Consider the following 26,849-nt stretch of genomic DNA (forward strand, 5'->3'; position numbering starts at 1 on the left):
GTTCTTTCTCCTAGCCACGATGCGCGTAGCATGCAGGTCGACTTCATAGCTTGAACTCACCGAGGGAGCTATACACGTGCGACTATCTGATCATCCAATCGACAGAATGTTGACCGCGGGCCGGTCTTTGACTTCCTGGATATACCTTGCCTCGATCATTCTGGCTCTTTGCCCCAACGCACTCTCCAATGCGACTGGCCAGCCACCCTCCAACACTGCGCAGGGTGCCCTTTCCACGACACTAGTGACAAGATGTCCGGCGAAGAGTATCCGGCAAACAGAGGCAGAGCTCTTTCACCTGCCACCATGTCTAGAGACGCGCTGGGGACCGGGTCGCGATATGTACCTTGCTTCGACATCACCCGATCCAAGTGCGGCAGCCAACGACCCGGTCATTGATAGATCTGGTGTCTCGAGCGGGACCACAGAAGATACAGCTCGAACGACCGTAGACCAGAACGCAGAGCAGGACCAAGATACAGACTCGCTATTAGACAGTGCTAGTTTCCTCTCATTTGAGGACTGGAAGAAACAGAACCTAGCGAAGGTCGGGCAATCAGCTGAGAATGTTGGAGGTGGCAGACGTGCCGCGACGGTTGGAAAGGAAGACCGTCGGCAGCCGGCGGGAATCAATAACGCTTTGGATTCCCTCGGCGACGATTCAGAGATCGAGTTGGACTTTGGCGGATTCGGTGCTGAGACGCCCGAGGCTAGTCCTACCGCTTGGGGCTCGCATATCCCGTCAGGCGAGGCCAGGCAGGCAGGGGGCGCGGATATGAGAGGCAATGTGGATGTTCACGGGCAAGGTGCGCTCCAGAGGGATGCGTCGCGCCGTAAGGATGCCGGCACTACTTGCAAGGAGCGGTTCAACTATGCTTCCTTTGACTGCGCGGCAACGGTACTGAAGACGAATCCTGAATGCAAGGGCTCCTCTTCTGTACTCATCGAGAACAAGGACAGCTATATGCTCAATGAGTGTCGCGCTCAGAACAAATTTCTCATCCTGGAACTGTGCGATGATATTTTGGTTGACACGGTTGTCCTTGCCAACTATGAGTTCTTCAGCTCTATCTTCCACACATTCCGGGTTAGTGTCTCGGATCGGTATCCCGCGAAACCAGACCAATGGAAAGAACTTGGGATCTACGAGGCACGCAACACTCGTGAGGTGCAAGCTTTCGCAGTAGAAAACTCGCTGATTTGGGCTCGATATCTTCGAGTTGAGTTCCTTACGCATTATGGGCATGAGTTCTTTTGCCCGGTAAGCTTAATTCGGGTGCATGGTACCACCATGATGGAAGAATACAAGCATGGCGAGAGCTCTGATCGCGCTGAGGTTGAGGAGTTAGAGGCCAGTGAAGCCAATCAACTGCTCGAAGAACTGGAAATTAAGCCTGTCGAGGTGCTAATCGAGAAATTCATTCCTGCGGTGGAATCTAGCCTTACAGAGGGTGAGATCTGTCCAAGCCCTCTATCAGAGGCCGCATCCCCTTTTGCGAAACATAACGATACGGATATCTGCGACATCAATGATGGGCTGTCTGCTACTACAATTCCGTCGACGTCAGGCACAACGGATCAGACCTATCCACCACCAAAACAGAACTCTACTGCTGCTGTCGGAGGTAGTCCCTCCGCCACCCACGCTGGACCACCCGCTCCTCCAAAAGCCGAGGATACCCGGAAGCAGGGTGAGCCTGCCAAATATGCCGTGACTGCCCCGGATGCTTCTAGCGTATCTCCGGAGTCCGCTCATGACAATGCCACATCCGAGGCCATCGGGAAAGCCACTACCAATGCCAAGGAAGAGCATAACAGTCCTCCCCCAGAGTCTACGAGGCCTACAAACACTCAACCGCCATCTGCAAACCCCACAACCCAAGAATCCTTCTACAAATCCGTCCACAAGCGGCTCCAGATGCTTGAGTCGAACTCAACCTTGTCTCTTCTCTACATCGAAGAACAATCCCGCATCTTGCGTGATGCGTTCAACAAGGTCGAGAAGCGGCAGCTAGCAAAGACATCTACCTTCCTTGAAAACCTCAACGTAACTGTTCTCACTGGATTAAAAGAATTCCGCGATCAGTATGACCACATCTGGAAGTCCGTTGCTCTTGAATTTGAGCACCAGCGCATGCAGTACCATCAAGAAGTCCACTCCCTAAGTGGCCAGCTCGGAGTCCTCGCAGACGAACTAGTTTTCCAGAAGAGAGTCACCGTGATCCAGAGTATCATGGTCCTTTGCTGCTTTGCCCTCGCCCTGTTCTCACGGGGATCGGGAAGCAGCTACATGGAATTCCCTGCGGTCCAAAGAATGGTCGCTCGGTCCTCTAGTCTGCGGTCTTCATCTCCAATTTTTGCCTCTCCGTCGGCTAGCCCGGGGTCGACACGCCCAACTCCGTCCTCATACCGCGGGAACAGTGGCCATGTTAGGAATCTGTCTGACTCGTCTAACCAAGATAGCGCTGCTAGTCCGACCGCGGCCTACTCCCCGCTGACTCCTACGTCCTCTTCTCTAGAAAGAGATGTTGAGGATACGGACAAGGTAGAAGAACCTGCGTCTCCCGGGCCCATGTCTGTGCCTACTCTGGCAACACCACAACCCCGTTCTCAGAGTACGCCGCCTGTATTGAACGGGCGCCCCGTTGACCTGGATATGACTACACCGGCTAATGTTGACCTGGTAACCAACCCCAACAATCCATGGTCACCGGAGCTGTGATCCTCCCTCTCACAGTTTAAATGGCTTTGGCCATAGCTTTATGACCCTTGCATTTTGACCTTTATTTGCTAGCGCTTTGCATCTGTACACTGTACCCTATTTCGTGCACAATTGGACAACATGATTCCCACTGGTTTTAATCCTGTACTTATTACTTTGTCTATTACTGTCATAAGTGTTATTTGCATACCTTGAACCCGAACTCCGAGAATAAAAGTCTACAATAGTCACCCGTTGAATATCTGGTTGGAGGGAATATGTGGCGTCATACTCAGTTGCCCAGCCAACAATCTCCCATTTTTCTCCAACACGTTTTCTTCTCTTATCCGACTTGTTTTTGTTAACCCTCTTCCCTCCTCATCCTCTCTATTACACACTACATATCACTGCACTTCTCTTCAAATCCAGAAAATATCTACAAAAATGGATGCCACCACACAAGCTCAGCCTCTGGCCGACCGCTCAACCAACACCCCCCTCACCAGTACAAGCGACAAGACCGAGAAGGGCTCAGACATCTCATCATTGGAGTACCACCGCCAGGTTCTGCAGGACAAAGTAACGAACGAGGAGTGAGTACCCTCAGACTCTTATCTTTCTTGCTGTCATGATACAAGAAACTTACCATCCATCACAGACAACCAAACTCGTACGTCTCACCCTCGGACGATATCATGAGCCCCTGCACCAAGAAGTTGAGCGATATCAAGGGCAAGCGGTTTAAGAAGTATGTGATTTCCCATGGACTTGCTACTTTTTGGGCCTCCAACCTAACACTCTGCAGTGCCGGCAAGCCCCAGTCCCTGTTCGCTAAGCTCGGTAAGAAGAGCTACGAACAATCTTCAGCCGAGCAGGGCCGGACTGAAAACTAAAAAGATCCAGTTCTTTTGACATGTGTTGACTCTTCATACTCTTTTCTTTTCTTTCCCCTCAAATTCTGGTCCTACGGTCTTTTCTTCAATCTCTTTTACTCGGCGCCGGTCGCTGTGTCGGATGCATTGAGGAAAGGCAGATTTGAGATCTTGGATATGATCAGGTCTGTGAGCTAGGATTCTTATTCTACATGTTTTCCTTTTGTGTGATGACCTGCAATGCCTTTGTTTTTTAATTTTAATTTTCTTTTGGTGCGTACGGCCGGGGGGGGGGGGGGGGGGGGTCTGGGATGGATGGAACTGTACTTGGGATATCACATGGAGCACATTGAAATAAAATCAACCCTTTTTATAGTTAGGGCTTGGATCTTTCGACGTAGCTGTTATGTACTATGCCCGTAAGCTAGGAACCCAGTCCAGTTCATACAGCTCTCGGATGTTGAAATGATTGCCATTTTCGGCAATAGCTCGATGCTGGAGCAGGGCCGCAATGATTCTGAGCTATATCTTTTGGGCTCCTTTTATATGCCCCTTTTGGTTTCCTGTTGCTGAACTGGCCATAGCTGTCTTTGCATGACCTGATCGCCAGAGTACTGAGATATCGACAATGTCATCACCAAATGCTCCAGTCGCTGACCTCGGGAGCCGAGGCACCTGGAGAGAAACCGTCGGCTTCTCCACTTCTCCGCAATCCACCACTTCCTCTCGTTACGTTTCCTTTTTATACTTCCCTCGTAGTCTTGGATTTAACCTCAATTTAATCCTTCGGTACATTCTAGAATGTCTGCTTCTTCTCGTATACCACCTATCGCCCTGCCATTCGTCAGTGAACAGGCCAGGCGGACGCTTGATTTGGTAATTCATTCCCAATACCCTAACCCAGGGCAGCAGAACCTCCTGGATTGTTGATTCTGATACTGAGATAATCAATGCTAACATGTCCCCAGGTCGAGGAATTTGTTGAAAAAGACTGCATCCCTGCCGACACCGTCTTCGCCGCCCAGCTTGGCGAAGGAGAGAAGCGATGGACTACCACCCCAGCCGTCTTGGAGAACCTGAAAGAGAAGGCCAAGAAGCTTGGCCTATGGAACATGTTCCTGCCTAAGAACCACTTCACTCAGGGTGCTGGATTCTCAAATCTGGAATACGGATTGATGGCCGAGTTGCTCGGCAAGAGTAAGGTTGCCTCGGAGGTGGGTTATTCTGTTCTTTCTCTGGCCCATTGTTTTACTCGCTGGAGACATCTTCCAAATTGATGTGATCGATCGCTGATGTCTGTTCTATTTTCACCAGGCTACTAACAATTCTGCCCCAGATACCGGCAATATGGAAGTACTCGCCAAGTACGGCAATGACGCACAAAAGAAGCAGTGGCTTGCACCCCTCCTGGAGGGCAAGATCCGCTCTGCTTTCCTGATGACTGAGCCAGACGTTGCATCTAGCGATGCGACAAATATTGAACTGAACATCCGTCGAGAGGGCAATGAATACGTCTTAAATGGCTCGGTGCGTACTTTTCCAATCCCTACCAACCCACTTCTTATCGTAGAGATCTTCTAACAGCCAGATCACAGAAATGGTGGTCCTCCGGCGCCGGCGATTCCCGCTGCGCAGTTTACCTCGTCATGGGCAAGACCGATGCCACAAACCCAGACACCTACAAGCAGCAATCCGTCATCCTTGTCCCAGCCGGACTCCCTGGCATCACAGTGCACCGCATGTTGACAGTATACGGATACGATGATGCCCCCCACGGCCACGGCCACATTACATTCACGGACGTGCGTGTCCCCGCAGCAAACATAGTCCTCGGCGAAGGTCGCGGCTTCGAGATTATCCAGGGCCGTCTCGGACCCGGTCGCATTCACCACGCTATGCGGACGATTGGTGCTGCGGAGCGTGCTCTTGAGTGGCTGATTGCCCGCGTCAACGACGAGCGCAAGATGACCTTCGGTAAGCCTTTGGTTGCGCACGGTGTCATCCTCGAGTGGATTGCCAAGTCGCGGATTGAAATCGATGCTGCCCGTTTCGTTGTCTTGAACGCTGCTATCAAGATCGATCAGGGTGATGCCAAGAGCGCGCTGAAGGAGATCGCTCAGGCTAAAATTCTCGTTCCCCAGACGGCGCTTACTATCATTGACCGTGCTGTTCAGGCTTATGGTGCGGCCGGTGTTTGTCAGGATACTCCGCTTGCGTCTTTGTGGGCTGGCATTCGTACTCTGCGCATTGCCGATGGTCCTGATGAGGTTCACTTGCAGCAACTGGGTACGCGCGAGAACAAGTCTCGCAAGGATGCGGTTACTGCTAAGTTGAACTGGCAGCGCGAGGAGGCTGATCGCTTGCTTGCTGCTTCTGGGCTCAAGCCTAAGAGTCATCTTTGAGAGGATGGAGAGATATGTTCTATGATATAGTCTGCTGCCTATTTCGGCTGAATAAGAATGCACGAACATGCTCAGTAGAAACTTGTATTTTTGGACTTGTTGGTCTTACGGTAGAATAAAGTTGGTATAGGATCAAGTGAATAAATGACCGGTATAATTCGTTATTCAACTCGTGAAAAAAAAACCACAACGCCAAAAAGATGATTCCTCAACAAGCATGGACATTAACATTCAATCCCGACATGACGTGAAGAATCCCACATGTAGGACCATTTTTCATTTCATTCATCCCAAGACCCATGAGCCCAGAAATGATACCTCGTAGAGCAGAGGGAGAGCGGTACGATCTCCCTCGACTCGCCTGCGAGAGCGCAAGCAACAATACAACAAATGAAAGTATATAGAAAATCACTTTTTAGTAGTCGTCATCCTCAGGGTTGTTGCGCTTGCTCTTGGCCAGGCGCTTGTTTGCTTTGAAGTGTTTCTTCGAGCCGATGTTGCCCTTCACCTCAGAGACATCCACGCCACGCTCAAGAGCAACCATCATGCGCTCCTTGCGGCCGGTTGGCGCCTTGCGCATCTCCTGGCCCTGTTGGGTGTACCGAGACTGGAAGGGGAGGGTCAGACGGCCAGCAGACGGGCCTGTTTCTGAGCCGAAAAAGCCAGTATCAAGGTTGCGCGAGACGCGACCGAGCTCCGGCTCGACGGAAATCTTGGTTAGGCCAGAGGGGCTCTCCAAGTCGACGTCACCAGCGGACCCTGCAGCGACATCTGCTACAGCGGAGTGCTTTCCAACCTTGGCTTGTGTAAGCTGAGCCCGGCGTCTCTCGGGGAGATGGGCGAGGTCGTATAGATCGCTATTGAACTCAACGGTGTCGATTGGAGTTTCGTCCTCGGCGACTGGGGGAGGGTTGACCCAGAGAAGCTTGCCATTGATATAATCCTTCAGAACGTATCGTGCGGCGCGGGACTCGTCGGGCTGACCAATACCCTGAGTGGAGAAACCGCGGGCGCGAGCATAGGCACGCAGAATTTCGCTGGCAGTGGGGACGCCAGTGCCGCCCTCTTCGATGGGACGCATTCTGAGTTTGACACCGTATACCTGCTCAATGAAATGCTTGGGGATACGCTTGGCGACAATACCGGCGGGACCGGTGAACTCACGCTGCTGGTCGATGGGTAGCACACCATTGACGACCAACTCGGCCTTGGTGGTGGCGAAGTTGGGAAACACAAGACCGGGACAATCGCAAAGCATAATCTCGGGGGAGAGATAGAGAGTCTGGAAATGCTTGGTCTTACCTGGTGTGGCAGAGACAGAGACCTTCTTCGCACCGAGTAGGGCGTTGATGGTACTAGACTTACCCACGTTGGGGTAACCGACCAGACCGATTGTGGTCTTCCGCTTGGTTTCGCCAGACTCGTCATCGTGCGGTAGTGATTCTGGCGAGTTGGCCAAGAATAGCTCTTCCAGCTCTTCAGTGTCCAGAATATGTGGCCCAAGTGAACGCCGAGGGTCGGCAAGCTTAGCTCTTTCTTCCTCTACTGTCTCCTCCTTCTTGTATCCATCATCCTCGGTAGCATGCACGTTGATCTTTTGCACCGACTGAGCAAGTTCAGCATCAGAGTCATTTCCTTCCTCCTGCAAAGCGAGGGCCTCGTTCTTCTCTTTGGCGAGGTGAGCAGAGAAGAAACGGAAGTTGATGTTGTTCTTCTCAAAGTACTCAGCCCAAGCTTCTCTTTGCTTCAGACTCAACATATCGGCCTTGTTAACCAACAGCAAGTTCTGCTTTCGAGGATCAATCTCCTTGACATAACTCTCCAAATCCTCCGACCGGAACTGCAACGGGTTTCGCGCATCGACAATCTGCACGATAAGATCGGACCGCTCAATAACACGCCACAACTGGCGCCAGACCTCCAAGTTGCGCTCGAATGGGGTCATCAGCAGATCATGGCTCTCAACCAGCTCAGCCAGTCCTCGTCGCCAGTCCAACAGACTTTGTTTCTCCATCGTTTCTAGTTCATTTCGAGTTGTGGACTGGTCCCACTTGGGTCGTCGGGGAACAGTGAGGCGGTCCTTGTTCTTCTGGTGCTTAATGAAAGCCTTCTTCTCTTCGGTGGGGGTGAGAAGAAAGGGGTTCTTCTGATCGGAGTGGATGATCTTGACGTTGTTGATTTTTTCAGCGGTGAAGTCCGTTCCGGCCAGTTCAGCGGTACTCAGGAATTCGTCGAGCGCTGCCTGTTCGGTGATACTGCGCATCTTGACCCATGAGGCCTCCTTTGCCTCGTTGGTGACGTAGGTTTCCCCATTGACACCTGTGCGCTGGATGGCATTGTTGTGAGAGACCTTCTTCTGAGATGATGCTTTACCCTTTCCGAACCGATCGTTCATGAGACTGGCACCCAGTCCCACCGATTTCTTGGATTTAGCCAAAACCATAATGGCGATGACTTTCGATTCCCTAAAATTGAAAAAAGTTGTAGGAAATAAAAAATTAAGTCGAGAGGCACAACCCCCACCTGAAAAAGGGAATTTTGGATTATTCAGACGGATAAGATAACGCTGACTCAGCCCCTTTGTCCGCCTGGCCCGCTGCCCAGAGCCTTCCAGACAAGTAGATGGCCCTGCTTCACAAGTACTTTCTTTCTACTCCGTACAGTTTACATCGTTTTAACGGTGTTTTCTAGGTATAAAAAATAGAAATAAACAATAAATATAACTCTGCCATGAATCGCAATATGCTCCATGACTATGGCTTGCGATCCAACATATAACTAAGTAGCACTATTGATGCGGGCCTCCCCAAAGCGCCGAGCCCAATGTATACCCAAGTCTCCAAGCGATGTTGCACACTGATTCATTTTTCCAATTAAACAAAAATAGAGTGGAACTTGAAAAGAAACCCCCCATTAAACATCGTATGCTCCGTCGTCCGTACAGTTCGAAGATTTTGAGGACCCCGGAGAACGAGAGGCGATAAGCTACACGTGACCCTATCAATCCCACTTTTCCCTTTTTTTTCTGCGATGCCAAAACTTTGACCAAAAAACCAAAGATGCCGCCCAAACAGTGGATGTACGTATCTCGGGAGGATTATGATGGCGCCAAAGCTGATAAATGCATAGTGACAAGAAGAACGCGAGCAAATTCCAGCTCGTTCACCGGTCTCAAAATGACCCGTTGATCCACGATACCAGTGCGGACGACCGTTTCCTCTACCAGGTCGGAGGTCCCGCGCCTGAGCCCGCATCGTCTTCCGCATCGACCACCTCGAAGAAGATATTACCAAATTTATTTGACCTTCAGTCCGAATACGGTGACAGTGCTCGCAAAAATGAGGGCGAGGCTGCCAATTACGGCGTCTATTACGATGACTCCAGCTACGATTACATGCAGCATCTCCGCGAGCTAGGAAGCGGCAATGGAGATGCGTACTTTGTCGAAGCCAAGGCCGAGAAGGCTAAGGGTAGGGCTGGTCGTGGGATGAAGCTGGAAGATGCGCTGCGACAAGTCTCGCTCGTGGATAAAGATACTTATAGTCAGGGCGCATCCGCTAGTCCCAGCCTTTATGGCTCTCAATATGGCGACATGCGCTCAACTGCTTCGTCATATGTCCGCAAGCCAACCTATCAGGACCAGCAGAACGTCCCAGACGCAATTGCTGGATTCAAGCCTGACATGGACCCGCGCCTGCGAGAGGTATTGGAGGCGCTGGAGGACGAAGCGTTCGTGGAGGAGGGCGACGCCGATGGAATCTTTGGCGAATTAACAGCCAATGCAGAGGAAATAGACGAGGGTGATTGGGAGGATTCTCTGTTCGATCACGATGTCGAAGATGACGGATGGGAGTCGGATGCCACGGAGAAAGCGCCCGTACAGCCTCACAGCACTGGGGCTCATCGCTCAATGGACGACGAACTACCAGAGGAGCCTGCGAATTCAACAATGGAACCCGGGGAGATGCCAGAACACGATAAGCCGGCTCCTGATATGCAGCCCACTGATCAGAGCTGGATGAGCGAGTTCGCCAAATTCAAGAAAGATGCTAAAGCCGGCAATGCTCCCGCACCGGCTGCACCCACAATCGCAGCATCGCAGACTATGGCTTCGACCGTCTTCACTGCTGGCGGAACGCCGATTCGCCGGAAAAAGCGCAAGGGTGCTCTGACTAACCCGTCTGCGTACTCGATGACGTCGTCTGCCCTGGCTCGTACTGCAGGCCACCGTCTCCTTGACGATAGATTTGATAAAGTTGAGCAGCTCTACTCTCTTGACGAGGAAGACGAATACGATGACAGCATGTCTATGATCAGTGGAATGACAGGTGCAACCGACATGACGGGCATGACGGGCATGTCCACCGCATCATCCCAGGCCCCTAGTCTGGTTGATGGTAATGGGGAAGCCGTTTACAGCCGCAGCACCTTCAACAACGTCATGGACGACTTCCTCTCCAGCTGGGACCCCAACACCAGTGGACAGGCGAAGCGACACGGTGCCAAGCACAAGCGTGGCAGGAATGGCAATGAGGCCATTGGCATCAGAATGCTCGATGAGGTGCGATCCGGTCTCGGCCCAGCTCGAATCCTAGAGAAGAGCAAAGTCTCTGGAAGAGCTTAGATGAAGATTTGCACTGCATATGAGACGACGGGAAACCCCAGTCATGACATGGCGTTTGGCTTCTTTTTTTAATTATTTTATTACGGCATACCTGTGCGTTAGGGTTGATATCTCTTGATGGCTTGACCAAAAGTTACGTTTATGTCTTGATGCTCCACTACTCTCCATGGACGAGAATAGTTTCTACAACAGCCCACGAATTCACTTGTAATGCATTGAGACCATCCAAGCGAGAATGCTGTTTTTCATCGTACAGAACGGCCATGATCCCATCCTTCTGCGCAGACTGCACATCGCAATCGCATTATCACCGAAGAATACAACATCTTCAGCGGCGATACCATGTTTCACAACACCGGATAGCCCATCGACCTTAGAATTGCCGACATCGTTCGTCATCAATGAGCCCGTGCGCTTGAGGAAGACGCCCGAACCATTCGCGCCGATACTCGCTTGAAGGTCCTGCCATCTGTGAAGGCAGTTGCGTTTGCACCGCAGGAATGTGTCTTTGAGGAAATACACGCTAACCTTGTTGTTTGAAGCGTCAATTGATTCGAAAAGCGGACTGAGGCGTTGGCCGAGGCTCGTCGAAATTTGTGGAGTGTGTCATCTAGATCGAAGCTGATCCAGGATTCTGAGGCGACAATTTGTTAAATCGACATGGAGGTATTTCGGGCTGTGGTTATTCTAGGTAGCGTTCTTCTAGTGTATTTGAATTTGGAGTGATGGAATCGTAGTGCATGTGTCAGGCGAGATGTTCTCGGATGGTGTGATAGCCTTAGCCATAACATCAATCTATACCTAGTATATTACAGATTCGCTATTACTTTCAAAAAAGATCTATACAAAAGACCAACAAGAGACTTAGAAGGCGCCGCCAACCTTCTCTACAATCCACATGGAAAGTCTTACATTCCATCCGACTCGTCTTTCAGTTCGCATCAGGTCATCTCTCGAGACAGGGCTGGCATCTTTCTGAAGCCGCTCCGTCTCTTCACCCAGCTTCTGCTTAAGACCTGGATCGTTCGTCACGACCACCGCACCGGATTCAAGGTCAAGGCTGTAGCTGCGCTTCGTGTAGTTGCTGCTACCGACGAACGTGAGGCTGGGGTGTTCCTCGCGCGGCAGTGTAATCCACAGACCTTTGGCATGGTAGGTCCATCCGCCTGGCGTACCAACAGTGCCCTTGCGCCATTCCTTCAGTTTAACAGATTCGGTGGCGTGTGCCTCGGCGACGCGATCAAGGAAGCGGGCAGAGAGATGTGTATATGCGGCTGGTAGCATCCCCGAGATTCCAGAAGAACCAAAGAATCCATTTGCCCAGGGCGAGGCCGTCAGAACGGTGCCTTTCGTGGTAGTAGGAGTCTTCGTAGCGGTGGTCGTGCTGGAAATTAGGAGGGAGGAAAAAACAGGGTGCATGTTGAAGTACCCTGCTGTGAAGAGCCAGCGGGCACCGGCAAAGACTGATGAGCTCGACAGGAGATGGAGAATAGTCGTCACGGCAGGGTATTCGGTAGAAGTGTCATCAGGTTGCATGAGAGAAGTAAACTGCGACACAGGGTATACGTAGGTTTGACTTGATGAGGAGGGAAGTAGAGGTTTGTTATCAGAAGCCTGAATGATCGGGCTCAAGAATGTCGAGGAATATGCGATGAAATTCTGGGGATCATCAAGAGGAGAGGGTAATTTATTTGTGGCGGGCCAGTCCAAAATATAGCTAGATTTGTTTCGAGGGTCCGGCAGCACCTGGAAGCTAAGACTGCAGATTGCATGGTGGATTCCAGCGTAGTATTCGGTCAGCACCTTGGAGTCGAACACATGGTATCGATCTAGACGGCTGGTGAAGTATTCCTCAGATAAGTTTGCTCTGCAAATATATTAGTATCCCACGATTGTGCCGGTCCGCAGATAACGTACCCCGACAGAATGATCTCATCGTCTATCCCGTACAACTTCATGTGCTGCAAGCCCCAGCCTTCGTTGATGCGGGAGGGGATCCATTTCTTTTTTAGACCTGTCAAATTGGGAGTATGGAACATCCGAATCTCGACTCGTTCGGGTCCGTACTCTTCAACCAAAGAACAAAGAAGTGATGCGCATGAAGGATTCGGAGTCTCTCGTGTACCGCGCAGAGCATCTGTGAGAATTGAAACTTTCAGATCTGGGTTACCGCGGAGAGCTTGGCTCAAGGTGTCGACAAGGTCGTATTCAGTCTTGCCGATGTACAGTGTAGAGAGGTAAATGCGCCGCCGGGCATTGCGGATTTTATTCTGCGGAACTGGGAGTTAGCACCAAACTATTTCGAAAAAAATAGTGTGGAACACACCTTCAACGTAGAGTAAAAATTGGCTGGAGAGTCAATGATATGAATCTGAGACGCAGGCACCGAGAATCGGGGAGCAATACGGTCTAGCTCCGCGGTGATGGCTGCTAGAGGTGAAGGAGCGGATGCTGCAGTCGTAGCGCCTGGAACTGTATGCGCAGAAAATTGGCGAGCACACAGTCTCCGACACGCGACTGGGCGACGCCCAGCGTCACGGAGCGTCTGCCCTCTTATGCGACCGAACATGTCTAAATATCCGAGGTCGAGGGTTTTCTGAATCGGGACATCCATGGTAGAGCACGGTGCAAACAATGCAAACACACCACCCTCTTGCAACCTCAAATCGCCAATCTCTCGCACCCCATTCGCTCTAGCACAATATACCAGCAAAGATGTCGACGATTTTGAGGACGCTGCGCAACCTTCGCCGGGTCGGCTTCAAGGTTCGTTTAACTGCGATCTGTTATATATAGAAACTCGGTTGCTAACACACTTGTACAGGATGCCGCCCACCAGATGCAGGTATGTTACGGACGCTTCCCCCGGAACAGCAGGTCATTTGAATTAGCTCGAGACTAATCTATATCCCTATTTGCCGTGGTATAGAACATTGGTACGTTGCCACTCTCTCAATATCTGCCCAGCAGTCCACTAACAATGTACGCACTCACAGGTGATACCAAGGCCGGAACTCTGATCGGAATCGACGGCTTCGGAAACAAATACTTTGAGAACTTGCAGGAATTGCCCCGTAAGAATACTCTTCCACTCACATTGCCATATTGAAACATGAAGTTCTAATGGTACTTCCCTGTTCAGTCCGAACACGATGGGTCGACTACAAGGAGGCCGAATACGATACATCCCACATTGAGCCTGGCTGGTAAACGCTTCTCTCAAAATTTGGGTTGGAAATCCATTTATGACAATATGGAACTAACACTATTTAGGCACGCCTGGATTGCCTACGCCGTTGACGGACCCCCAACCGCCGACAAGGTCATGCAGTCCGGTTTCCGTCCCTGGGAACTGTCCGAGCACCGCGCCAACCCAACTATGAGCCGCGCTGCATTCAAGACTTACTCCACGTACGTGCAATGCCTTTTTGTGCAACATTTCAGTCTTTCCTGTGTATAGCCTAACGTCGCTCTAGCACCCGGCCCAAGATCACTGCTTGGACTCCCACCGCTGCTCCGCGGTAGATTTATTTGCAGTAGCAGAATCAATCCACTTGTCTTGTTGTCCAACTGATCCCTTCCCCCGTTTTTTGCCCACTGGCAGCTCATTGGTCGATTTGGGAAATGTATATAAAGTCGTTTTGCCCGTAGTTTTTTATTTTTTTTACAAAGAAAGTCGGTTTTCAAAATTGCGCTTCAAGGAAATTATAGTAACAGTGATAACCCTCATAGTATAAACAAGGTATCTCGTTCAAAAAAAAGTTCAGTTGCCAGAGGGGGGCAAATGAAGTAGATACAAGAAGATGCAGGATTTTGTTGTGTTGATTAGAGGACATAGACACCGGAGCCGATGTTAGACCAGTGCCGAATTGGCCGTCGGTCCTCCAGTTCAATGCACCACCAAAGCACTTCTTTCAGCTTTTCGACCTGTTCACCGGCCTCATATACTCTCGACAACGCATACCAAGCCTCGGAGTTGTCCCAGGAGCTCCCGAGCTTTGTCAACGCCGAAAGAAGCCCATAGGCGCGATCGCGGGCCGCGAGACGATGCAGTTGCTTAGGCTCGACTTCTTGCGCAGATAGAGGGGCGTCTTCGGCGCCCACATTCTTGATATCGCTTGATACCTTGAGATCGTCGGTCGAGATAGCCTTCGCGGACTGGGGCTTCGGGGTCTCCGAGAGCAATGACAGACGAGAGACGTTAAGATCCACGTCAGCATTCGATGGTTCTGGGGTCAATTTCTGGTCCCAAATATCCAAGAGAAGATTGGCAAGTCCAATGGTCGCTGTTGGGTGGTCTTGGTAGCGCAGCAGCGCTTCCTCAAAGTGCCTGATGGCCTGATGAGGGCTCGATTGAGCCTGGGACAAGAGACCCTGTTCCGCGTAGACATCGGCCCAGAGCTCCTCAGAGCTTTTTGAAGCACCCCAGCCGCGCTTGCTAAAAGAACGAGCTGAGGATTCAAGTGAAGCAACAAGTGCTTCTACTCGCGCGGCTTGTTTCGAGGCTTCTTCGCAAGCTTCACGGGCATCGTCGAACAGAGACGCTCTGCGATAAAGACCAGCAATTACAAGCCATATTTCAATGAGAAGACCCAAGGCATGCTTCTGGGATTGAGCAAGAGAAAACTTCGTGACAGCGCTTGTGGGAGAATCGAAACGGTGGCTGATTGGGGGCCATATTTCCTGCGTAGGGGGTTGTTCCTCATGGCCAGCGGGGGGAGCTTGATCTTTGTGATTCATGTTGTGTGCCATCGCCGGCAGTGGCTGTTTGCCTTGGGTAATATGGATCGCAGACTCCGGTGATGTGTTGCCAGAAAATGCCAAATCGGCCTCTTCGGCGGATGTTTCGTCCGCAGTAGGAAGCGGAGGCTCTTCCACGCGCGGCCTCTCGTTTTTATGAAAGCTTGAACTTCGCTTTTTCAATTTCTTGGAATCTGCCCTCCCAATTGTTGGTGGTCGTCCCTGACGGTTGTGGGGGTCTTCACCCGTGACTTGAACTGATGGGGCATCCGTCACAAGACCATTGGGAATAGCCGGGGTGGGTGGAACGAGAACAACAGAGTCAGAACCATTACTCTGATCACTCTGATCAGCACGGCGATCTGGTATTTGGTTTGTTCTGTTTCGGCCGAAAATACTTCCCCGAATGCTTTTGATAGTTCCGGCAGAGCTCTTTGGTGGTACAAGGTGGTCTGCCTTGGCTTGGGTCTCTCCAGCCTCGAGGTTCAAGTCTTGGAAAAGAATGCCAAAAAGACTCAATAATTCTGTGCTGTGGTTAACAGCAGCTTCGGGTCCTTCTAAGAGCTCGATGAACGCAAGCTGCGTAATGCGAGTTTGGATAATGCCTTCTTTTTCTCTGCCTTGCAATCTGCTAACGACCGGGCGCCGGTTGGGGTTTTGCGAGTGCTTTGTTGAACGTCGCTCGCGATGACTCTTTGAGAACAACTCTCGGGGAAACTGCTCAAATGCAGCCTCACATGAACGTCCAGCAATCTCAAACTCTTGCTTCGCACTCAGCAGCAGCGCAAGCAGATGCCACAGAGATACTAAGTCACGCTCTTTGGAAAGATCATCAGATACCGCAGTAGACGAACTGCTTGGCGTCAGAGCTGACTTGACATAGTCAATTGCAGTGTCCAAATCTCTGTTCTCGGCCAAGACAAGGCCTAGTGTGTAAAGTGAGGAATAGCTTAAGCTACTTCCCAATTCCGGAGCAAGACTTTTTTTGAGGTATTCGATTGCATCGGCTCTGATTTCATCGCGTGATTCATTCGCAGGAGTCCAGCTTGCCCAGCAAGCAAGTCCAACACCGACGGCTCGGTAGGAGGAGGCCAGAACGGAGGGAGGGATGTTTGGCACTTTGACGGAGTTGCCATTGATCTGGCCGTTTGTGGGAGGTGTGTTGTGCTTGTCAACATAATCTCTAATCATTTCAGTCAGATCTCGGGCCTTTTCTGCCTCTTCAAGCGAGCCATAACAGCTCAATAATATGACTCCTTCGGAGAGCGTCTGCAGCAAAACTTCATCCTTTTCCAGCTCTCCTGACTCGGCAGACTTCTCTGCCCTTTCTTTGGCTGCAGTGACGATTTCGATGTAGGAATCGAGCGCCTTCACAGCGAGGTCAAAGTCCGTTAAAGCAGAATGAACATGGAAGAGACGTCGGAGTACCAAATGAGAGTGGTAGGTCTTTGCCGCTGCTCGGTACAGTATCTAGGACAACAATTATTAGCACACGAGATTTGATGGGATATGTTGTCGGACTCACCTCTAAAACATTACGACCAACCTCATCCTGACCTCCTTCGCCGACGTCCGAATCCTGCCACTCGGGACCACACAAGATTTGCCAGTTACTGATCACCTGCTCCACCCATTCCTCGACTTGGGAATTCTGCGAGCTGGCCGTAGGAAACAAGATTTCAGAGAGAAAACTGCGTTCGTAGTTAGTCTCTACTCGGCGGAATTCACTGGAGAGCTGTGGGCGGTCCGGTCCATCATTGGGGCCCGTGTATGTAAGCTCGCCCCGTAAGGCCGCTGTGAGCAACTTATAATAAGCAGCCCATACGGATGATCGGGGAGCCAGGCACACATTCGATGGGCTTTTAGCAGAGCCCCCCTGTTTAACGGCAGGATGAGCCGCCCACAGCCTTAGCAGTTGAAAAGCAAGATCTGCATGCCGAGAATCCGAATAGGGCATGTGTTTAATAACTTCATTGCTGGCTAGAAGAGCACCATTGCCCAGAAGTGTCTCGGACCAGTCCAAGAATTGCGAGGTGGTGATTGAGGCTAATTTGCCGCCGCTTAGCCACGGGATTAGAGATGTAAATGTCTCCAGCGTCTCATTAATGTCCGTAACGGTGGATTGTGCGGTTGCTAGGTTACTGTCAGATCCAGAGCTGGCTACATTCGGAAGCAAACAAGTAAACATACCCTTTATGTAGCATCCCTTCACTAAACAGACCTCAGTCCACGAAGTAGGCTGCTCCCCTCCACTGGCCAAACTATCAAGTGTTGCCGCGAAGTCCTTAGGAAGGCGCGATACCGAAAGTCCTTGATCGTCCAAAGCCCAATGTATCCACCCCACGCAGACCTGTGCTTGAAATAGTTCTTGTGGTGATCCGTCACTGTTCTCAATTGTCATCAACAGGGCCGGTATCAGCTCGACGAGACCCGGTAAGGAAGAAGATGAGTCGCCGGAGGACTTTTGTTGAAGATATGCAATCACACGCGATTCCGCTGTTGCGGTCTGGATTAGGCCTAGAGACAGCTCGGTTAGGCTGAGATCAAGAAACTAGGGGCCGATTGCGTACAAGTCCTTTGCGGTGCGTGTTTTGTGACTTTTCGAATCAATTCGGGGAGGTCATCCCATTTTCCCTGACTCCGCGCCTGGTCTAAGGCTGCGATGTAGCCCTGCCCCTTCTCGGCATTGCCCCCCTGGTTCGCACGTGTCAACATAAATACTGGGTGGTATCAATGATTTGGAAGAAATATAAACAGCACATGTTGAAGGAAACACAAGACAGACACTTACAGCCATGATTCAGGAGGTGAACGATAACAAAAGGGAGAAGAAGAACTAAGCTTTGCTAACATCCCGAGGTCTTTAGGCTGAAGCCCGATGATCGTCCAGGGGTGGAGAGGGATTACGTACGTACGTGACGGTAATTTAACACTGACGGTTCGTGTTGGTCCGAGCTTTCTGAGCGAAAAAAAAGTTGTCAATGAGACTCTCACATTCTTTTGTACTCAATTTTAAATTTTTTTTTTTTTCATTTGGACTGCTGTTTGGGTCTAGACCTGTTTTATAGGTCCGTTCCAATCGCCATGTCCTCCACTACTTTGCGCGCCGTCACGCATCGCCTGATAACCACTCCAGTCGAGCAATTACCCTCGATAGCTTCGTTCCTTGCGACTTCATTGAACGATTGCGCAGAGCTGCTCTCTACCCCTCAAACTCAGAAATCTGGCAAATCAGATTCCGATAATGCTGTTCAGATCCATAAATTGAAGACTAGACTGGCGAGTCTGTTGCAGGACCGCAGTGTTGAGGGAAGATGGACCGCCGTTGTTCTAGTGAAAGCTACAGTCGAAGCTGGTCAATGGGAAATCCTGCGCGGCTATGAGCCTATTGTTCGCAGCTTGATAAGCATCCTCGCGGTATGAAACCTGTAATCCGTGTTGATTCCAGTGACTGATGCGTTTCTAGAAACCCGATCCAATCTCCACGAGAAAGATGTGTATCGTCACACTAACTCGTATTTTCCACCTCACATACCAATATCCAACACTTGTCCGTGAGATCACAACTCCGCAACTTCCGGGATTCATTACCGCCGCCTTGAACTTGGTCTCTACCATCACGAAGACTCCGTCGGGCTCAGTCCGAAAACCGAAGCCCAACACTCCGTTCATGGAAATAGTCCTTCACGCCTTGCTGGAATTGATCCCAAGACATACCACCATCTTCCGTCCATTCGGTGCCCAGCTCCGAACTCTTCTCGCCGAAGTAATTGGTTCTTCTTCGCCTGCTTATTTCCCGGATCAAGTGATCGACGCAGCTGAGCAGCTGCTTGTCTGTCTCCACAAGTGCGCACCCAAGGATCAGGCGGGTTCTGGATGGAAAGATGATTGCAAAGCGACGATTTTGTCTATCCACCGAACCACAGACCACGTTTTCCGAGCGGTCGTAGAGCAATGGGAGTCTGTCGATGCGTCTCTGGTGCATACACGGCCAAACTACAGCCAAGAAATTGGGGACGGCGGCCCGGATGGTCTTGGTCTTCCAGGTTGGAATGGACTGCACTCGGGCGTGGATAGGTTGATTGCACTTCTGCAGATTCTCTCTGGTTTCATCTCGATGCCATCCGCAGCTGCAGTTGCGCTTCCGATGGGCTCGATCCTCGATTTAACCTCCCGACTTACCTCTGTCACCATTCCGCCCAATGGCGCCGTATCGTCTCAATCTGGAATTCAGTTCAACCAGGAAATTAGTCGTGACGAGCGAGAGGGACTTTGGATGGAGCTGCCTCGCATTCACATTGCATGCATGGACTTGCTTTCCAATGTTGTCGGTATCTTGGCGACCAGCGCAACCTCGGTAACGCAGACTATTCTAGAGCAGGCTGTGTGGACTTTTAAGGGCGAACAATTTAATAGAGACTTACGTTCGGCAGTCTATGCTTTGCTTCGTTCTCTGGTGTTGGTGAATGGACCTGCGATGACGAAACAGAGCGTGGTGTCTTTGACTAATGTCTTGCGCTCTTGCTGCAATGATCTATTGCCATCAACTGGAGATAGAATCTCCACCGGAAATCCGGGCTCTGACTCTAAGTCAAAATCAAAGGGTGGACAAGGGACAGCCAATGCGGACGCGTTTTTGAACCCTGATCTTCAGAAATCCCGCCAGGTACAAGCAGACTCTCCGCCTTTGGACATTCAACACAATGCATCTGCATTTTTGCAGGCAGTGTTCGTTTCCATCCCCGCTGAGCTTGTACCGCCCTCCATCAGGGCTGAGATGGACCGCTCCATCATTTTGACATCCGACAAGGACGCGATGCTTGCTAGCGTACTCAACCCCGTCCCGGCAGTCAAGGGTCGTGGAGCAGGCTCGAGCATCATTCCATTCTTGACTAGGCCGTATGCTGATCAGATGGAGGTGGAGGCCCTTGTTCGCCCCAGGATGCCTGTCCTGATGACCGCGCCCGAGCTTGACGCCTATGTTGATGAAGACGAAGAAGCAGAAGACGAGGACATGGCCGATGATTCATACAACGCCGCCCCAAAGACTGCCGAATTCCTGAAGCAACCTGTGCCAGTGCCCCTGCAAGTACCGAAGTCAGACCATTCGAAGGCCGCAACTCCTGTCCCTACTTTCCATAAGCGGACCTACACCGAGGAACTCACGGCTGAGGAGCCAACACCGCAAAAGCAAGATGTTCAAACCAAAAAGGCGCGATTCGACGAAATTATCCCTACCATCTCGAGCCAACAGCCTTTCTCGCAGCCAGCTTCCGCAATTACCAAGACCGAGGCCCCAAAGCTTTCGACTCAGCTGTCCACTGCATCCACTGCCATGACCCTTCAGGCTCAAGATGAGGCTGTTGATGACAGCGATGATGAATTGCCCACTTTGAACATGGATTCGGATACTGATGAAGAGGATGACGATGTCACAATGGAAGGATAGACGATGTAATTGTGTTTTCATAAATGATCGATCATGTAATTATTTCATGCACATGCAATTGATGACTTCAAGGATCTCGAAATTAACCTGAATGCCTGTTTCAATCAATTTTACAACACCCGTATGCCACTCCCCCAGTATGTACCATCGCTCCAATACCGGAACCATGGCTCATTCCAGCACCACCAACTTTGGCCTTGTAGCCCAAATCCCAATGCACGAAGTGGACTGATTGGAAGAGGCTCCATCAACCATAAGCCACCCCTCGCAAAGTCATCCGCTACAAGACCACCTGAGAGCATCAACCAACAAAATACACACACAAAGTTTGCCGTTCGTCTTAGGCATCTCGGTGTACCAGCAAAGGGCGACTTTCGAAGGATCGATGACTTGAAAACCTGCTCTGCCATGATTGCAACACCCTGCAAAGAGAAAAATAGGAATGTCCCGGACACGGGGGATGTATCCTCAATCTGGGTGTGGCTTCCACAGGCATGTACAAAGCCGCTTAGACAGAAAGCCACCATCACGTACGTTACACGACGGAACTGCAGATGGGAAGCCCAGCCAGCCGGAAGCACGGATAGAATCCAACGTGCTGAAGTTACAAATCCGTAGCGGAAAATTTGGTGCCACCAACGACCCCAGCAGCCCGCCAATCCTTCGTCAAGGATCGGGGTGAAGAATGGCCCGAATGTATCAGAATACAGCCATGAAGCACCCAACGGTGCGGCTGTCAGCTTCTTAGCCCCGTTAGGGAATGCGAGAGATAGCCCCAGGAAGAAAATTGGATTCAGTGATGTCACCAGCTCGAGAGCAAAATACACACTTATGGCGCTGTATAAACGATGAAAAAGCCGGGCTATGGCAGGATGTAATGTGAGATTTGTGAAATAGAAGAAAGGAAATGGTGACAGTGATTCAGCTGAAGTGAGGCCTCGAAAGTAGGGATCTGGCATCAGGATTATGACTTTCAAGATATCCAGCACAAGATAAGATATGAAGAACTTCCGAAAGGCAGCCTGCAGGCGGTCTTTGCCGCTGGGATATGTAGAGGTTTCACTTGCGGGATCATGTGCGTTGATTCTGTCTACGAATTCTGAATGCAATTGGTCGTGAATTGGTCGTGGAAGAGGACCCAGATGGGAAGCCCGCCAGTTCCATTCTGGTCCCCTCAGGTTGAAGAGCAGTCCAGCAGACCATTCAAGACGATGCCAAAAGTTTTCGGGATATGACCGCCAAATATAAAGGTTGCTCTCCCGTTGTGTGCATCTTAAGTTATGCGACTCGAGCGACTTTTTGACGGCCCTAGTTTCAATTTTGGGCTCATTCTGGCAGTTGATATCGACAGGTTTCCGTTCAATGCGCTTGAAATCATGTTCAAGGTCTGTGAGTACAAACAACGTGGCATTCCATACCAACCACCACGCGGTAATCAGACCAAGCATATAGCCATTACCTCCGATAATCGCTCGTCGGTTTTTGAATATTTCGATTGCAATTGCAATGCAGATGACGAAAAGTCCCTTTCGAAAAAATTGTCCGCCTTTGCTGCGAGGAATAACCAGACCTATCAAAGGCAAAATGTTGAGGATGACAACGTGATAGAGTAAAACTGGCCTAAAGATCCCCAGTTCTAGAAGGGCATCTAGTCGCATCTCATAATTCTTGGCCAGATCCTTGTAAGAGCCATAGCGGGGATCGGCCATGTGGGACATGGGGCCGCTACTGTAATGCCTCAGTAGTACGGAGCACTTTGGGATGCGCTGAAAATTGTTGACTTGATATTAGAGGAATTAATGCTTTCCTAAAATCAACATCATTGATGATCTTCGGGACGAACTGAGTATCTGATTGGATATCTGTTGGGGATTTTAGAATACGCAAATGCGAGTGAAGTTTGTTTCGAAAGAACAAACCATCACGTGCAGTGGAGCAGTCATTGTTTGTGCCTCAGGCCACAATCCAACCACGTTTCCTTTACCAAAACCATCACGAACGCGACTATCTTCGAAAAAGTAAAACAGAATGGAACATCAATGCCGAAATCAGAATTGACACGTCAGAAAGATAATGAGGTTGAATTTGGACAGCCTCGTCACTATCTAGCTCTAGGGCTGTTGATCTATCTTTGCCGATGAAAGCGTTGGGAGGAGCTCCCTCATTGACAAACCCACTCCACCCACTTTTCTTATTTCATGGAAAAAACCACCATTTCATGTGCGGCAATTGAGGTGCAGGCTGATCATCAGGAACGGCTATTGATAAGGGGGAGTGACCGACACCAGCGGGGTAACATTGGGGTCCCACAATGTTCAATCACGGGCTTCTTCCATGTCGGCTCTAATCTTTTTGCCGGATTAGCATACTTGCACTTCTCATTGTCGCAAAAATGGCATTCAACGACGTTCGAGGTAAATTGGCCCTGATTACTGGCGCATCAGGAGGGTACGCATGACACCGTTAATAAAAGGACATGAAGCTAATTCGCGTCAATTCTCCGATTTTAGAATCGGTGCAGCTTGCGCACACCAACTGGCACAACATGGAGTTCATCTCGCCTTGACATACTCGACCAATTTGATAGCTTTGAACAACATTGTCGCAGAGATACACTCCAAGAACGCCACACAGAAGCTTCGCATTTCCATCCACCAGGTCGATGTTGGGTCTAGCGATCAAATAGAGGCCATGTTCCAACAAATTGATGTTGAGCATGGCCAACGACCAGATATCCTTATATCAAACGCCGGATATGGCAAGCGAATTCCAGACGTGTCGGACATCTCGCTTGAGGAGTTTGATTACACCATGAATATCAACCTCCGCGCTGCCTTCATTCTTGTCAAAGGCGTGGTAGAGCATATGAAGGCCCAGAAATGGGGACGGATCATCTTTATGTCCTCCATCGCCGCTCAAGGTGGAGGAATTAACGGCTGTCGTAAGTCAATCCACTACGCTTGTTGGATTGCCCTTTTGTTTATTGAAGGCAATTGCTGATTCAAATTCCCTATTCTAGACTATGCAGCCTCCAAGGGTGGTCTTACTGGTATGATGAGGAACCTTTCCACCCGACTGGCAGAATACAATATCAGTGTCAACGACGTCGCCCCAGCTATGATTGGTGATACAGGCATGCTTTCCTCTGCCGCTGCTTTCCCCGAAGTGGTAGAGAGTATCCCTCTAAAGCGGCTAGGAAGTCCCGAAGAAACAGCGAACGTTGTTACTATGCTAGCGAAGACTGGGTACATGACTGGCCAAAGTCTCCTTCTAGCTGGGGGATTGAAATAGGTTTCATAATTAGAACAATTTGTTAACCCATTTTGACTTTCAACAACGCTGTTGATCTTTTAATGCCGTGAACAATAAACTATGCTGTTTTGTAAATTCCTTATTGGGTCGTCACTAAACTGAGATTGAACATTTTCGTTTTGAAATGCTACCTGTGAAGACGGGAGCAAATTCCAATGTGAAATAAGACACAATGGTCATCTCTTGTCTGGAGAGCAGCTGTGGTAGTATTTCATCAGTGCGTATCAAAACAGCCAATGAATAATCGGCCACATCTACAGCCTCTGTAGGAATTTGATTATCCGATGATTGTCTTTGGATTTTACAGTTATGCAACATACCAATGTGTCTTTGCTTGGTCTTTTCGGATTAATTCAATGGTGGCAAGAAGCATATACTGCGCAGATGACTGTTCTGCTTACAATCAGGGATTGCTTGGTATTCCATGGCAACCCACCGAGCCTATGCACCCGGACAATCAGCTAGGCATTTTATCCCACACTTCTTGTGTCGAATAGATGAATACAAAAAGCTGATAAATTTGAAACGCTACGTATCTGCATCTTGCATACAATCTGTTGGCATAAATCATCCAGAAAAACCAGGGGTAATTAAATCAAAACAACAAACATTTCCAGTCATTGCCTACACTATACCTTCAAACGGGCAGGACAACCTTGACACCCATGTACTCTCGTTGGTGCATAACCTTGCCATCGATGAGAACCTGGTCGACACCAACTCTGTTGCGCTCTTGATCTGTGGGATCTGTTGCGGTGGCGATCTGGATTTCACGCCACTGTCGGTTGGTAGGCACCAGCTTTCCTTGGGAAGTGAGTTTCTTGAACTCCTTGTAGACACCCTGTTCCTCGACACAGCCCACTCGCTGAATTAAGGGAGAATCTATCAAGGGGATGTTAGCATTGTCCTTATTTGATCTCAATCTCTCAATCTACTAACCGGTTGCAGGACCCATGCGCAAATCACCAACAGAACTGTTGAAGAGAACCAGAGAGAGACGCTCCTCCTTCAACTGATCGGCAGGAGGCTTGTAAACACGGTGACGCGTAGCCTTGAAATGGCCGCCAGAAACGATCTCCAGGGTATCACCGATGTTAATGACAAGCGCACCGGGCTTGTAGGGAACGTAGTACCACTTTTCGTCGCGGCCCCAGATCTGGAGACACGAGATGGGGACAGAGAAAAGCAGTGTTGTCAGACCGAAGTCGGTGTGACCGTGCATGCGCAGGCCCTTGGATGCCTCTTCGGTCTTCTTCTGGACCGGACGGAAAAGTGCATGGCGGAAGTAACCCTCACCAGTTGGGCAACCGTGCGACTGAACATTGTCCCAGAGATAGTCGTCGGGCAACTCGAGAACACGGGAGAAGAGAGTCAGGAGGCGGCGGTTGACGGATTTGGTCAGATAGTTGGAGAATTCTTCAATCTCATCCATAAAGGGGTGAAGGCATGTGGGTACACGGTTGATGTCGTTCCAGTCTGGTTTGTACCAGTTAAATTGTTCGATGCCGTCTTCGGGTCCGCGTTGGCGCTGATCATAAAAAAAAGTTGGCGTCAGTAGAGGGTCGGTTGATGCAGGAAGAAGGGCATCTTACCTTGAATCCGTATGGGTGCTTGTAACCAGACCAAACACCAGTTTCAGGGTTGAAAAGGAGGCGCTCCTTGTCCTCTTCGCTAATGTTTTGGTATAGATACTGTGCGAGAGAGAACTGGCGGTGGAGCTGTTGAACGATCTATTAGCGACATTGGTCTTGAATATGTTTCGACAATCAAGACTTACCTGCTCTAAGGAGATTCCATAGTTCTCGAGGAAAAGGAATCCATCATCACGAATGGCACCCTTAACCTGCTGGACAAGTTTGTCAACAACGGCCGGGTCATCCGAGTCCAACAAAGAAAGATCAATGGAGCTAAGCTCAGCAAAGTTCTCTTTTTGCTGAGTGACGGGTGGAGGAACCCATGTTGGGACAAAAGGTTTGCCAGGCAGGTCAGCTGCAGGAGGATTGAAGGGGGCAGAACGTGGCATGGTTATCAATGTACACGAAAGGGACAATGTTGTGATCGGCGAGAACAATACAAGAAAAGTTATCTGATCGAATTCTATATCTTTATATACCACTCAAGTGATGAGACATGAGCCCTATCTTTGTATCCGATATCCGGGGAGGTGAGTATGGCACACTTTGGATTAGATCAGATGAGAGCAGGAGGATTATCGATCTTTGCCAGTGAACCGCCAAATGTTTGGCGTGATCATCGTAGTATTGGATGCTCCCTGTTACACTTCCCCACATTTCCCCGATGTTTCCTGGTCTGTTATCATTTGTTATGAAACGGGAGCTCCTCTGCCTTGGCGTGCATGTTTTTAAGCATCGACGATACGGTTTGCGCTAGACCCATATTGGAAGACGATTTACACCCGCGGGAAATGAGCACAAGCAGCGATTGCGGCCATGCGGTCACTCTCGATCACAAGGTGGGACTTTTGGGCACTGATAAGCCTTTTGAGAAAAATGGCCACAATCGACAACTCAATCCAAAGTGCTCCTCCCACTCCTCCCTCCAGATAAGGGATAAAATTAGGACTAAGAAAACACTGCTCCTCCATTGCAATAATGAGATTTGCCCCTCTTCTTGATTGGCAAGAAAGCTCAGATGGAGAGGTGTGAGGAGTAGCTTAGGCAATTTAAACAAGCTCAATGACTAGTGCTTGTGAACTTCAAACTTCTTGACACACTCTTGAAACTACACC

At 50.1% G+C, this 26,849-nt stretch overlaps 11 protein-coding genes across 11 annotated transcripts; 7 read left to right on the forward strand and 4 right to left on the reverse strand.

Annotated features, from left to right (window-relative positions):
* Positions 1-106: 106 nt before the first annotated feature.
* Pdw03_7343 (Sad1/UNC-like, C-terminal) lies at positions 107-2,722 on the forward strand (the record flags this gene model as incomplete). Its single annotated transcript, XM_014678505.1, has 1 exon — positions 107-2,722. One exon carries the CDS (start codon positions 107-109, stop codon positions 2,720-2,722), a length of 2,616 nt encoding a protein of 871 aa, XP_014533991.1.
* A 423-nt stretch (positions 2,723-3,145) lies between these two features.
* Positions 3,146-3,594, forward strand: Pdw03_7344 (Spo12; the record flags this gene model as incomplete). The annotated part of the gene is made up of 3 exons (XM_014678504.1): positions 3,146-3,294; positions 3,360-3,449; positions 3,507-3,594. The coding sequence occupies 3 exons, from the start codon at positions 3,146-3,148 to the stop codon at positions 3,592-3,594; spliced, it is 327 nt and encodes a 108-aa protein (XP_014533990.1).
* A 780-nt stretch (positions 3,595-4,374) lies between these two features.
* Pdw03_7345 (Acyl-CoA dehydrogenase, N-terminal) lies at positions 4,375-5,975 on the forward strand (the record flags this gene model as incomplete). The annotated part of the gene is made up of 4 exons (XM_066101630.1): positions 4,375-4,449; positions 4,542-4,787; positions 4,888-5,100; positions 5,169-5,975. 4 exons carry the CDS (start codon positions 4,375-4,377, stop codon positions 5,973-5,975), a joined length of 1,341 nt encoding a protein of 446 aa, XP_065956713.1.
* A 415-nt stretch (positions 5,976-6,390) lies between these two features.
* Positions 6,391-8,418, reverse strand: Pdw03_7346 (Ribosome biogenesis GTPase Lsg1, putative; the record flags this gene model as incomplete). The annotated part of the gene is made up of 1 exon (XM_014678502.1): positions 6,391-8,418. The coding sequence occupies one exon, from the start codon at positions 8,416-8,418 to the stop codon at positions 6,391-6,393; it is 2,028 nt and encodes a 675-aa protein (XP_014533988.1).
* Positions 8,419-9,034: 616 nt separating this feature from the next.
* On the forward strand, positions 9,035-10,599 carry Pdw03_7347 (Low-temperature viability protein ltv1; the record flags this gene model as incomplete). The annotated part of the gene is made up of 2 exons (XM_014678501.1): positions 9,035-9,054; positions 9,105-10,599. 2 exons carry the CDS (start codon positions 9,035-9,037, stop codon positions 10,597-10,599), a joined length of 1,515 nt encoding a protein of 504 aa, XP_014533987.1.
* An 864-nt stretch (positions 10,600-11,463) lies between these two features.
* On the reverse strand, positions 11,464-13,213 carry Pdw03_7348 (CDP-diacylglycerol-glycerol-3-phosphate 3-phosphatidyltransferase; the record flags this gene model as incomplete). The annotated part of the gene is made up of 3 exons (XM_014678499.1): positions 11,464-12,466; positions 12,517-12,869; positions 12,926-13,213. The coding sequence occupies 3 exons, from the start codon at positions 13,211-13,213 to the stop codon at positions 11,464-11,466; spliced, it is 1,644 nt and encodes a 547-aa protein (XP_014533985.1).
* Positions 13,214-13,314: 101 nt separating this feature from the next.
* Pdw03_7349 (NADH-ubiquinone oxidoreductase subunit B17.2, putative) lies at positions 13,315-14,124 on the forward strand (the record flags this gene model as incomplete). Its single annotated transcript, XM_014678498.1, has 7 exons — positions 13,315-13,365; positions 13,424-13,444; positions 13,529-13,535; positions 13,596-13,673; positions 13,742-13,805; positions 13,873-14,010; positions 14,076-14,124. 7 exons carry the CDS (start codon positions 13,315-13,317, stop codon positions 14,122-14,124), a joined length of 408 nt encoding a protein of 135 aa, XP_014533984.1.
* A 300-nt stretch (positions 14,125-14,424) lies between these two features.
* On the reverse strand, positions 14,425-18,136 carry Pdw03_7350 (Filamentation protein (Rhf1), putative; the record flags this gene model as incomplete). Its single annotated transcript, XM_014678497.2, has 5 exons — positions 14,425-16,809; positions 16,865-17,472; positions 17,530-17,856; positions 17,910-18,033; positions 18,131-18,136. 5 exons carry the CDS (start codon positions 18,134-18,136, stop codon positions 14,425-14,427), a joined length of 3,450 nt encoding a protein of 1,149 aa, XP_014533983.2.
* A 287-nt stretch (positions 18,137-18,423) lies between these two features.
* Pdw03_7351 (Armadillo-like helical) lies at positions 18,424-20,788 on the forward strand (the record flags this gene model as incomplete). The annotated part of the gene is made up of 2 exons (XM_014678496.1): positions 18,424-18,756; positions 18,806-20,788. 2 exons carry the CDS (start codon positions 18,424-18,426, stop codon positions 20,786-20,788), a joined length of 2,316 nt encoding a protein of 771 aa, XP_014533982.1.
* A 2,392-nt stretch (positions 20,789-23,180) lies between these two features.
* Pdw03_7352 (3-ketoacyl-acyl carrier protein reductase, putative) lies at positions 23,181-24,079 on the forward strand (the record flags this gene model as incomplete). Its single annotated transcript, XM_014678494.1, has 3 exons — positions 23,181-23,236; positions 23,299-23,729; positions 23,808-24,079. 3 exons carry the CDS (start codon positions 23,181-23,183, stop codon positions 24,077-24,079), a joined length of 759 nt encoding a protein of 252 aa, XP_014533980.1.
* Positions 24,080-24,737: 658 nt separating this feature from the next.
* Pdw03_7353 (Gibberellin 3-beta hydroxylase, putative) lies at positions 24,738-26,123 on the reverse strand (the record flags this gene model as incomplete). The annotated part of the gene is made up of 4 exons (XM_014678493.1): positions 24,738-24,982; positions 25,040-25,628; positions 25,693-25,818; positions 25,878-26,123. 4 exons carry the CDS (start codon positions 26,121-26,123, stop codon positions 24,738-24,740), a joined length of 1,206 nt encoding a protein of 401 aa, XP_014533979.1.
* Positions 26,124-26,849: the final 726 nt, after the last annotated feature.

The sequence above is a fragment of the Penicillium digitatum genome, chromosome 2 (assembly GCF_016767815.1).
Source record: "Penicillium digitatum chromosome 2, complete sequence".
In the NCBI taxonomy this organism is placed as follows: Eukaryota; Fungi; Ascomycota; class Eurotiomycetes; order Eurotiales; family Aspergillaceae; genus Penicillium; species Penicillium digitatum.